General features: G+C 42.1%; 1 protein-coding gene across 2 annotated transcripts in view; it reads left to right on the forward strand.

Annotated features, from left to right (window-relative positions):
* PTPRG (protein tyrosine phosphatase receptor type G) overlaps window positions 1–12,257 on the forward strand; it is a 733,855-nt gene that overhangs the window by 602,392 nt on the left and 119,206 nt on the right. For both annotated transcript variants that reach the window (XM_003811607.6, XM_003811608.6), the window contains exon 8: window positions 1,811–2,003. In XM_003811607.6, the coding sequence (XP_003811655.1) occupies window positions 1,811–2,003 (193 nt within the window). The remainder of the gene's footprint in view (window positions 1–1,810; window positions 2,004–12,257) is intronic.

The raw sequence follows: 12,257 nt of genomic DNA on the forward strand, positions 1-12,257 counted from the left end.
ATTTTCTTCTCCTATTAGTATTTTTGGTGGCTGCATATTTCAAATTACAGTTCATTTTTTTTTTTTTTTTTTTTGGTGACAAGAATAACTTTGTGGCCTGTTGAGGACAAGTCTCTGTCACTCAGTTGCTGTTCCATTCCTCATATGTAATAGAATGACTTTTTTTATTTTTAAAAAGTTTTTTATTATTTTTTTGAGACAGAGTCTCATTCCATCACCCAGGCTGGAGTGCAGTGGCACAATCTCGGTGCACTGCAGCCTCCGCCTCCCAGGTTCAAGCAATCCTCATGCCTCAGCCTCCCGAGTAGCTGGAATTAAGGCGTGCACCATTATGCCTGGCTAATTTTTGTATTTTTAGTAGAGACAGGGTTTCACCATGTTGGCCAGGCTGGTCTCGAACTCCTGACCTCAAGTGATCCACCCACCTTGGCCTCCCAAAGCGGTGGGATTTCAGGCATGAGCCACCGCGCCTGACCAGAATTACCTTTTTTAATGATCACAATGTTGAGGGACACAAAAAAATCCCTTTTTTGTTTTGTTCTGTTTTTGAGACAGGGTCTCACTCTGTCACCCAGACTGGAGTGCATGGTGCAATCATAGCTCATTGCAGCTTGCAACTCCCAGCCTCAAGTAACCCTCTCACCTCACCCTCCCAAGAAGCTGCGACTACAGGCATGCACCACCACGCCCGGCTGATTTTTGTATTTTTTATATAGGCAGGGTCTCGTTGTCTGGGCTACTCTCCAACTCCTGGGTTCAAGCGATCTTCCACCTCAGCCTCCCAAAGTGTTGGAATTATAGGCTTGAGTCACCACACCTGGCCCAAAGAATCCCTTTTGATAATAGAAATATGATTTGGGCACCCTGATTTTTTTCCTTTACTTTCCATAAAAGTTAGATCGGCAGTCTTGTAAGAGATGTTTCTTAATAATATTAATAATAATGATAGCAGCTAACCTTAATTGAGGACTTAACTGTGTGCTAAGCAATTTACATAAATTTTAATACTTCTGACAACTTTATAAGGTAAGTATTATTACGTGTTTTACAGTTGTGGATACTTGAGTTACAGAAAACTTGAACAGTTCATCTCCGATTACCCATCTGGTAAATGTTGAACTTAGGCAGTTTGACTTGCAAGTCACACATTTAGTGACCTGGTGACTTTGCCAAACTTGATCACTAGTATGTCGGAAGATGCCAAGAATTAAATCCCTAATATTTATGAAGCTCTTGTGATATGCTAGGAACTGTTTTAAGCACTGTACTTGGTTTAAATATTTTGTCAGCACTTAATATTGACAAAAATCCTTTTGGGTAAATATTGTTATGATTATCACCATTTTATTGAGGAAAAATGGTGGCTCAGGTTAAGCAGCTTGTTCAGGTCACAGAGTGGGTAGGCGATGGAGTTAGTATTCATACCCAGGCGGTCTGGCTCCGGGACATAACAGTTTGACTGTGACCCTGTGTTTCTTGCTAGAATGGTAAAGGCCTTTCCAGCAGGGCACTGCAGAAAGACTGGGACTCTCTCATGGGAGGCACAAACTCAGAGTGCGGTACAGCCCTCAAATGAAGTGTTTTCCTGGTTAGTTGGCAGGACAGAAACCACAGCCAGATGAGCCTGTTGGCAGTGTTTCCAGCAGGCAGCCTCAGGTCCTGCTGGGTTTAGCAGCCCTGGCATTGGGCACTTCCTACCGTTTCATGCTCTTATCACCTTCACCTGCTTTAGACCAAATAGCTTTTCTAATTAATGTGTGTTTCTTGTGTTTCTTTTTTTTTCCCCTCCCCTCTCTGGTCCTCTGTTCAGCTTGAGGCTTTTTATTCCATCTTCACCACGGAGCAGCAAGACCATGTCAAGTCGGTGGAGTATCTGAGAAATAACTTTCGACCACAGCAGCGTCTGCATGACAGGGTGGTGTCCAAGTCCGCCGTCCGTGACGCCTGGAACCACGACATGACAGACTTCTTAGAAAACCCACTGGGGACAGAAGCCTCTAAAGGTATATTTGGCTTAAGTGCCTTGCCCAGAGGAAGATTCCTTATCATAAATTACTTTAAATTAAAAGGAATTCAAAGCCAGCCAGGAATTGGGACTTGGTGTTAAATGCATATGTTTCTCTGCTAAAGGGAGCCTGTCTGGCTGAAAAATAGGAGCAGGTGTGGGAATAAATTCTGTTAAATAGGTATGGTAGAAATTGCCCTTTTGACCAATAATAGATAATTCTGTCTGCATTTCTGCCTTGTAACTTCAAAACTTACTAGCAGTGTCTAGAGAAAGCTTTCTGAAAAGTGTCTTACTTTTTATGTGTTTCCCTGTTGATCAGGAGTTTATCTCTGAGCTCAGACATCAGTGAAACGGGAGAGTTCCCTGACCCCACTCCCTGCTTTGAAGGACATGCAACAGGAATGTGGCTCATCTGTTCAGTCACCATTCGCTGCTCAGACACATAAGGTCTGGGGGAGCACATAAGGGAGGGGGAGCACACAGATGGGCAGGTGCAGGAGCCAGGGCGAGTTCCTTGGGGCTCTGGCACTAGGGTTATGTGTCTGTGACTCCTGAAGCCCAAGTGGGCATGTGTTACAGTGGGCTCTTTCAGCCTTGCCGTCTGTGGACAGCTTAAGTGTTAACCAGCTCAGTGACCTCTTGGTACCCAGGTCCTTGTCTGGCGTCCAGGAACAATCAAGTCGCCCATGGACTTGAAGGATGAATGTGGGGGTTTTATTGAGTGGCGGAGTTGGCTCTCAGCAGGATGTATAGGGAGCTGGAAGGGGTATCAAGTGAGAAGATGATGGAGTTTGGCCATTCGGTGGCTAGTCTCCTCTCTGATTGTCCCTTGACATTCAGATGCTCCTTCTCTTCTCCCTGCCATGCCATTCTGCTGTTCTTCTGCTCTTCTATTCATCCCTCTTGTCTGCTTCTGGAGCCTGGGGTCTGGGGTTTATATGGGTACAGGATAGCGGGATATGGCGGGCCAAAAGGCAACTTTTGGTCATGAAAACAGGAATGTCTGTTTTCACTTAGGGCCCAAGGGTCTCCAAATTTGAGGGTGGGGCCTTTGTCCAGGAACTGCCCTCTTCTAGCCAGTATTTCCCTGTCTCCTGTCCATATCATCAGGACCTTCGAATTGCTCCCAACACCCCAGTATATAGCAGTCTTACTACCATCCACCCCCGGCAAGAACTCCCATGCCAGCCTCACCCCTACTGGAAATCACTTGCTTATTATTTTTTTAACCTATTATTTAACAGTTTAACCCCGGTATCTGATAAACATAAGTTTATCATTTTCAGGCATCTCAGTCTTTTCCATCTCTACTTGCTCATGTGAGATGAATATGAATTTCTCTCCCAGGAAACTAGAACTTCTGGTTCTACCCTCACACCTCTCCCCTCAGGCTCTGGGATTTATCAGAATTGTGTCACAGAGCTCCGGAAATGCTGAGGGGAGCAAGGCTGATCAAAGCCCTATTACTTGGAAGGGAGGAAGGAAAAAGAAGGAATTTTCTTTTGGTGCGAAAAGGGATATTTCCCAACCCAGTGCTATCCTTCTTCAAAATTATGAGCTTGGGTAATAAAGGGAGAGCTTGTGTCATTTATCAACACTGGAGGTAGAGTGGGCTACTGTTAGTGTGGTACGTTATGTGGAGAGGTTTTCTTTCAAGAGTGCCCTCACCCCCAACAAAAGGGAACAGTTTATTGGCATATGGACTTTGTAGGAACAGGGGGAATGGGATTCTATTCCACAAGTAACTGCAGTGACATGCACTTTGATGATATGAAAGAGCCCATTTTCTAGGCTCATGTTTCTGAAAAGGAGCTAAAAGAAGAGGAGAGGGAGTTTAAGAATGTGATCATTTCCTTCCTGTCTGTGTGATTTTGTTTGAGGTTAGTGAGGAGAAGTGAGTCAGGCACCAGGTTCCCTCAAGAAATGCTTGAGATTCAAGTAATTTGGGGACAATAGATTGTCAAGGGCATCATTCTCTGGGAACAATGGGAGAATTAAGAAGCTCACAAACCTGTGAAATATCTTCGGTTGGGCTGCCGTGGAAAACCTCACATGAACTAATTTTTTTTTTTAACCTAGCTAAAAAAAAATAAAGAAAACAACCCAACTAGAAAGCTTTCTCCCAAGAGAAGTTGACTGAGAAAATCAGGTCTCCTGGGGATTTTGTGAGAGTTATATGCAGAGGACATGGATTCGGGGGGTGAGGAATTCCTATCACAAGTGAGTGCAAGATCTGATAGCTCAGAATTGCTGAGATGGTGACAGATACAAAGCTCTTTCCTGAAAAATGGGCCAAGCATATGATATATCAGCTGTACAGAGAAAATGCATGGCCTTTATTATCCAAGAAAGCTAGGGAGGATAATGGTTTCTATTGTGTTAAATTGTCAAAGTAGGCATGATCTTCCACTGAATGGGCCTTCTCTGAATTTGACCACAACCACAGAACCATCCTTAAATACGGCAAATTCATGCGTCATTCTACTAGGTTTGTTTGAATTATCATAGTGCTCGTTGCTGACTCTTTAAGACATGGGAATATTAAAATGTTTTCTGATATTTTTAGAGCCAAAGAGAGAGCAGGATCTAGATGCAGTCCTATTTGTGTGTTTAACTTATTATTGGAGAGCTACACATACATAAAAGTGCAGTACCTGTAATACGTGCACAGCTTGATGAATTTTCACAGCCTGAGCACACCTGAGTAACAAGCACCTAGATCAAGAAACTCCCGTCTAGGATCTCAGGACTCCCCCATCATCCCCCTTCCTAATCACTCTGTGTTCCCAAGGGTAACCACTTCCAGAAATTCACTTAGCCTGTTTAATAAATTGCATAAAGATAGAATCATTCAGTATGTCCTCTTTTGTGTCTTGCTTCTTTTGCTCTACAGTGATTTTAAGCATCCTCTCTGTTGTGGCCTGTAGTTGTAGTTTGTTCTTCTGTATTGCTAAATCCCATTGTGTGATTATACCTGAATATATTTATCCATTTCAGTATACATGTATATGTAGATTATTTTCAAGTCTGGGTGATTACGAAAATTCTTGAACCTGCCTTTTAATGAATATGTGGATATATCTCTATTGGGCATACACCCAGGAGTAAAATGGCAGCATCCTAGAGTACACATATTTTCAGGTTTGGTTAGAGACTGCCAAATGGCTTCCCAAAGTGATTGTATGTGCCACTTTACACTTTTGCCAGCAGTTTAGGAAATTTTCCTATTTTTACAGCATTTTTTTAAAGGCATAATTTACATACCATAATATACAGCTATGGTAAATGTATAATTTGATAATTTTAGCAAATTTATACTTGCGTAGCCATCACTGCAGTCCAGTTTTAGAATATTTTCATCGCCACAGAAAGTTCCTTCCTGCCCATTTGCAGTCAATTATTTCTCCTGCCCTCAACCCCAGGCAACCTCAGATCTGGTTTTGTCTTTCACTTGGTGTTAATGATTTTAACATTTACCCATGTTTGGCATGTATCAGTAGGTCATTTTTTTTTTATTGCTGAATAGTATCCCTATTTTTTTTTAATAACAGCTTTATTGAGATTTAATTCACATACCATGAAATTCATTCTTTTAACGTGTACACATCAGTGTTTTTTACTGTAGTCACAAAGTCATGCACCCATTGCCACCATTTATTTCTGGAACATTTTCATCACCCCAAAAAGAAACTCCATCTATAGCAATCACTCCCATTCTCCTTCCCTTCGTCTGCCCTGTATGTCCCTCCCTCCCTCCCTCCAGGGCTAGGCAACCACTAACGTACCTTTTGTCTCTATGAATTTGTCTGTTCTGCACATTTTATGCAAGTGGATCATATATGACTTTTTTGACTTAGCATAATACTTTCAAAGTTCATCTGTATTAGGGGCTATGTATCAGAATTTAATTATATTTTATGGCCAAGTAATATACCACATAATATGTGGAGGTGCCATGTTTTGTTTATCCATTTATCAATTAATGGACATTGAGTTTTTTCCACCTGTTGGCTGTTATGAATAATGCTTTTGTGAGCATCCATGTCCAAGTTTTTGTGTAAATATACATTTTCAAGTCTTTTAGATGTAAACCTAGGAATAGCATTGCTGGGTCATATGGTAACTTTCTGTTTACAGTTTTGAGGAACTATCAAACTATTTTCCAAAGTGGTGGCATCAGTTTACATTCCCATCAACAGTGTATGAGGGTTTCAATTTCTCCATATCCTCACCAACACTTGTTATTGTGCATCTCTTTTATTTTCACCAACCTAGTGAATATGAGGTTGCATCAGTTTATAGTTCTGATTTCCATCTCCTTAATGACTGATGATCTCCCTGTTTGTTTTTAAATGCACATGTCATGGAACCACAGCCCACATGACCAAATGTTCCTCCTTTTTTTTTTTCCCTACGAAGACTCAGGTAACTCAGCGCCACTATAGGCCAAAAGATGCTGACACATCATCAAACAGCCTGGAGGGCTTAGATTATTGACCTTAGAGATGTAAGCAGGAAAGAGCCAAAGCACGGAACAAGTCCTTTTCCTTCCTCTACTCTTCTGCGAAAAAAAGTTTTAAAAAGAGAATGAGTGGTATTCTGTAATCTTCAGGTAATTCAAAACGAGCAAAGCCTGCCTGATTGATATTCTCTATCTGATAATTATTGGAAGCTTTCAATGCCCAGGAAAGCTATGATGTTTTATGCATTTATCGGGCTGTTGTCACAGAAGAAGGAAAAATAAATTAATTACATAAGGCAGGAGTCATTTAACTTTTTTGGTTAAGGGCCAGATAGTAAATGTTTTTGGCTTTGTTGGCCATATGGTCTCTGTTGAATCCTGGGTACTTGTGGGACATTGGTTCCAGGACCCCTACGGACACCAGTATCCTTGGATGCTCAAGTCCCTTATATAAAATGGTGTTGTATTTGCACATAACCTGAACACATCCTCCAGTATACTTTAAAATATTTCTAAAGTACTTATAATATTAATACAATGTAAATGCCATGTAAATAGTTGTTATACTCTACTGGTTTTTGTTTGTACTGTTTTTTATTGTTATATTGCTATTTTTTTTTTTTTCCTTCCAAATATTTTTGGTCTATGGTTGGTTGAATCCATGCATGCAGAACCCATGGATATAAGTGCCGACTGTACTCAATTCTACCGGTATAGCAGGAAGGCACCTGCAGATGATATGTAAATGAGCGTAGAAAATGTCTTGCAGTAAACTTTTATTTCCAAAAAAAGATGGCAGACCAGAGTTGGCCTTGGGACTGTAGTTTACTGATCCCCACTCTATGGAGTAGCTTAAACTGAGTTGGAGAACCCTAAATGGGGAAATCATAGGCTTGTTGTAAGATACATATTTTCTGTCTTCAAGGTGGTAATGGCCATGACTGTGAATGTGTTGGATCTGTGTTTCCATTCCGCTGAAAGACCCTAGGACCAACCAGAGATTCATTAACTTGGTAACCACCCACTTACAATTCACTTTAACACCCGGTCATCTTTCACATCAGAGGGGTAACCAGAGCCTCAGTTGACTGAATATAGCTCCCCGCCTCCTCTGTTCCCCTGGTTATGATCGTGAACTTGAGGCAGCCAGTGGTGGGGGCCTGTGTTCATGCACCCGTATTTTATCAGGATGATTGGACGTCCTGGAATAGAGAATACAGAATCCAGCCTTTCGGTGCCAAGCACAAGAGGCAGGGCCCCCTAAGAAAGAAGTGGGGGAAAAGTCATCTTAATATTGTATTGTTGCTGAAGAAAGACTTCTATATGGATGTCATCCATAAAAAATAATAAAGCTCTAGTTCCAGTAAATGGAAACAATATTTAGGCTTATTGGATTGTTCAAGGGACATCCGATTTGCCACTCTGCCCTTTGTCGGTAAATAACTTAGGCAGACTTTAGGATTTAATGGGCTGTCATTTCAGTTATTCTGCAACACATCCCGGATACATGGGAGAGCATTCAGTGATTAAGTGCTGAATACTGTCTATTGTGAAGACTTTTGGAACAGGGAACAGAGAAAAATAACTTTCCTTCCAACAACATGAAACATATGGTTTATTAATTTAACCAAACCTGTTCAAACCGCAGTGGAATCAAAACCACTTGATCTGATAATTTGATTTGATGGCTTAATTAAAATGACACTGTATAATGTAATAAAAGCAAAGGAAATGGAGAGGACACCGGGCTGCCTGCATACCCTCTAGGCTCCTAAGCCAATGTCGTGTTTTTTTGGTGAGTGTTTTTTGCCTCTGCTGATGGAGGGATCTCTTTTTTAGCTATGTTTTCAATGCTAAACATTGCTTCCTGTTTTGGTTAAAAGCACTTTTAAAGGACATGTACCACTGTGCAAGGATGCCTGAGTAAGTAGCCTATTTAAAATCAGTACATTGAGAAAGAGGGTCACATTTTCTATCCAAATTAGCAAACAAAGAAGTAAATCCATGATTGGTTTAAAAAAGAGTTTGACATTGAAATCATGGTTTTCTGCTATTTTGGGAGAAAATATTAATGTTGTTCTATTTTCAGTTTAATCATTTCTACTCACCAGATTAATGAGCTTGAATTACTTATCTTATTAAAAGAAGCTCTGATATGAACACTTCATGCCTTTGCAGGCAGCTGCCCTCCTAGAAACTCTTGCAGAAAGTTACCTTGTTACTGCCAGAAACTTTTAGCATAGGAAAGTATTAAGAAAAACAAACTTTTCATGCAGCCCCTATGGAGAGTTTTTAACCCCCTTCTTTCAAAAATAACTTTGATTTGTCATTCTTTTTTAACCTTGAGTGTTTAAGAAAGAAGACAAAAAAAGCAGGTCTGTTTCAAGACCCTTGGAACATCCTAGGCTCTCATACTTCTGAAGGTCCTGCCATATTATATCCAACATTTTTAAATGCTCAGACATTTCATGATTACTCTAAGTTTATGTAAATATATGAGTTGGTGTTAAGTTGCATTTGATAGGTTGACATAATGTTGATATTTTATAGACTTTTAATGTAGCATTAAATATTTTGTATCAATTGTTGTAGCTAGTAAATTTCTTTTCATATGTCAGACATTTTTTCTAGCTTTGAAAAGCTTATGGACTCTAGGAGTGGTGCCTGAAACACCTGTGGTCAGAAAGGCTAGCAAGAGAGCCGAGTGCTGTGGCACGCGCCAGTAGTCCCAGCTTCTTGGGAGGTAGAGGTGAGCGGTTCGCTTGAGCCCAGGAGTTTGAGGCCATCCTGAGCAACATAGTAAGCCTACGTCTCTTAAAAAGAAAAGAAAAAGAAAGTCTGGGAAGAGGTTTTTGTGTGCCAGATGCTGTGCTATTGTTTCCTATTCATAGTTGTTTTATTTAATCCTCAAAACAACCTCTGCCAGGATTTGCTTTTCATTCATTAAATATTTATTGACCATCTACTATAAACAAGTTCTAGGTACTAGAAATAAAGTTGAACAAGGGATGGTCCCTCATCATGGAGTTTACATTCTAGAAAGGAGAAATAAATAAACAAGTCCACTGATGATGGGCTTCAATGTTGTCCCAAAGGGAATCAAATCAAGTCGTGTGCTAAGAGCGGTGGAGTGTGGTGAGGTGGTGGGGAGGAGCCCTTCTAGGGATAAGGCAAGTGAGGACAGGGAGCCAGCCCCACAGAGATCTGGAGAAGAAGGTCATTTGCAAGGGCCCTGAGGCATGGGATCCAACCTAGAGCGAGGTAAACAAAGGGGAAGCAAGATCAGAGGGAAGAGCTGGAGAAGTAGGCAAGAGCCACTCTGGCAAAGACTTCTCTTGGTAAAGAGTTAAGACTGTTAGGAGTTAAGATCTTCTAGCAGTGGGAAGCCTCTGGAGGGTTTTAAAGAGGACTCTGGAATAATCACAACGTCTATAAACTTATTGTTCTGGCTGTTATGTGGCGAATGCTTGCAGAGGACTTGCACTGGAGTCTGCAGGACCCTGCAAGAGGCTGATGGAAATATCGCAGGTTGGATGAGGATGATCATAGTAAAAGTATAAGTGATCATTAGGGATGGACTTTGGAGGAGAGCTTTGGAGATTTACTAACAGTTTGGATGGAGGGGTGGGTAGGGTGAGCAAAGAGAGAAATGGAGTGTTATTGTTTCTCTTTAACAAGTGAGGTGTCTAACGTTCAGAGAGGGTAAGTGAATCATCCAAAGCCTCTCAGCCAGGAAGTGGTAGAGCTCAGACGTGAACCAAGATCCTCTTATGTCCAAACGCAGTATTTCCATCATCCAAGGGACCACCATCTTCCACAAGAACTTGCAAGTGGTGCCTCTGTGTTTTGGATGTCATCAGGTGACTTGAACAACACAGTTTATTACTCCTTCCCTGAATGAAGGAGCTTTAAAACGAAACATACTTGTGGGAATGAGGTGCTCTTACCTTCCTTCCACTGGGCTCAGTCTTTATCTGCTTGGCTTTTATCTATGTTGTCAGGTTATCTTGGGTGCTCAGGGCATAGGGTATTGGTCACAGGGTTAGTCCTGAGAGTCCTGCACCCACTTGACCTGTACCGTGGGGCCATCTAGGCAGAAGATCTTGTGCATCCTTGGATGAGGAGGGCCTAACACAGTACCTGGTACATAGTAGGTGCACAGTCATTGCTAAGTGAACGAATGAATAAATAATAAGACAGGATAAGGCAGTGTTAGAATACAGACTTGGGATTCAGGCATACCTAGACTGAAATCCTAGGAATGATTCACTCGTTTGTGACCTTGCTCAAGCTAGTATCTAAGCTTCTATTTCCTTGCCTCTAAAATAGAGCTAATAAGGCAGAGCCCAGTGGCTCACGCTTGTAATCCCAACACTTTGGGAGGCCATGGTGGGAGGATCAATTGAGACCAGCAGTTCCTGACCAGCTTGGGCAACAGTGAGACCCCATCTCCACCAAGAAAAGAAAAAAAATTTATTTTTTTTTTAACATTAGCTGGGCTTGGTAGCACACACCTGTAGTCCCTAAGCTACTCAAGAGGCTAAGGCAGAAAGATCACTTGAGCCCAGGGGGTTGAGGCTGTAGTGAGCCATGGTCATGCCCACTGCACTCCAGCCTGGGTGACACAGTGAGACCCTGTCTCAAAACATAATAGTAATAAAATAGAGATAATCACACACTTTCTTCCTCAGCCAGTGGCCTTTCAAATGAGACTTATAGTACGGGATCTTGGATATGGAAATTACTCTGCAAATAATTGTATCTTCTTATCTGTAGGTCAGCAATAGCTTCTTTGTATGCCCAGGACAACCTGTTATATGTGACATGATCACTGGAGAACGTATTTCAGAATAAGGGTGCCATGCCCTCTTCCTGTTAGAAGTGTGAAGCCAGGCTGTTCGAACTTGTCAAAACCTTTCTGATGAAACGTATAATCCTTAAGGTGGTCCACACATCAAGTCCTGTCCCCCTCTCCAGCCCCGTCTTGTACTTTCCTTCCCTTGGCATCCTACACTTCAGTCCAGCAGCCATTCTGCAGTCCCAGCAGGCTGTTGCCTCTACCTGGAAGGCCCTTGTCCCACCTCTGTACGTAACTGACCCCTCCTCAGCCTTCATAACTCAGCTCAAGGGTCCCTTCCCCAAGGAAGTTTCCTGACTGCCTTGACCCAGCCACTTGTTTCAGGGCACCAGTACCTTTCCCTTATAGTACTTACCAAAGTTGGATTTTTACATCTGATTATGCGATGTGTGATTTTTTTTCCTAATATCCAGCTCTCCCACTACCCCATAAGTTCCATGAGGGGTGAGACTTTTCCTTTTCTCTGTTTTTATTGGAGAGAGGGTGCTATGGTAACTGTTGACTCCTCAGTAAATACTGGATTGGATGGGTTGTTGGGTGGGTGGGTGGGTGGGTGGGTGGATGGATGGATGGATGGATGGATGAAAATGTGAATCCATGGATGGATAAGAGGATGGATGGATGTGTGGATCCACAAATGGATGGGAGGATGGATGGATGGATGGATGCATGGATAAATGCATGGATCCATGGATGTATGGGAGGATGGAGGGATGGATGGGAGGATGGAGGGATGCATGGATGGATTAAGCTAACATATACATATCAGGTGGCCAGGAATAAAAAATTCTTACCAAAAGAGTTTGCACAGTTGGGACATGTATGATGTAGCCCAGGCTGGGTGCTCCTACTGGGGAGCATTGCCAGGCATCTGAAGTAGGATGTCATGCCAGTACTACTTCCTGAAATCAGAGAGGCTCCTGGGATTG

This window comes from Pan paniscus, chromosome 2, assembly GCF_029289425.2.
Source record: "Pan paniscus chromosome 2, NHGRI_mPanPan1-v2.0_pri, whole genome shotgun sequence".
Taxonomy (NCBI): Eukaryota; Metazoa; Chordata; class Mammalia; order Primates; family Hominidae; genus Pan; species Pan paniscus.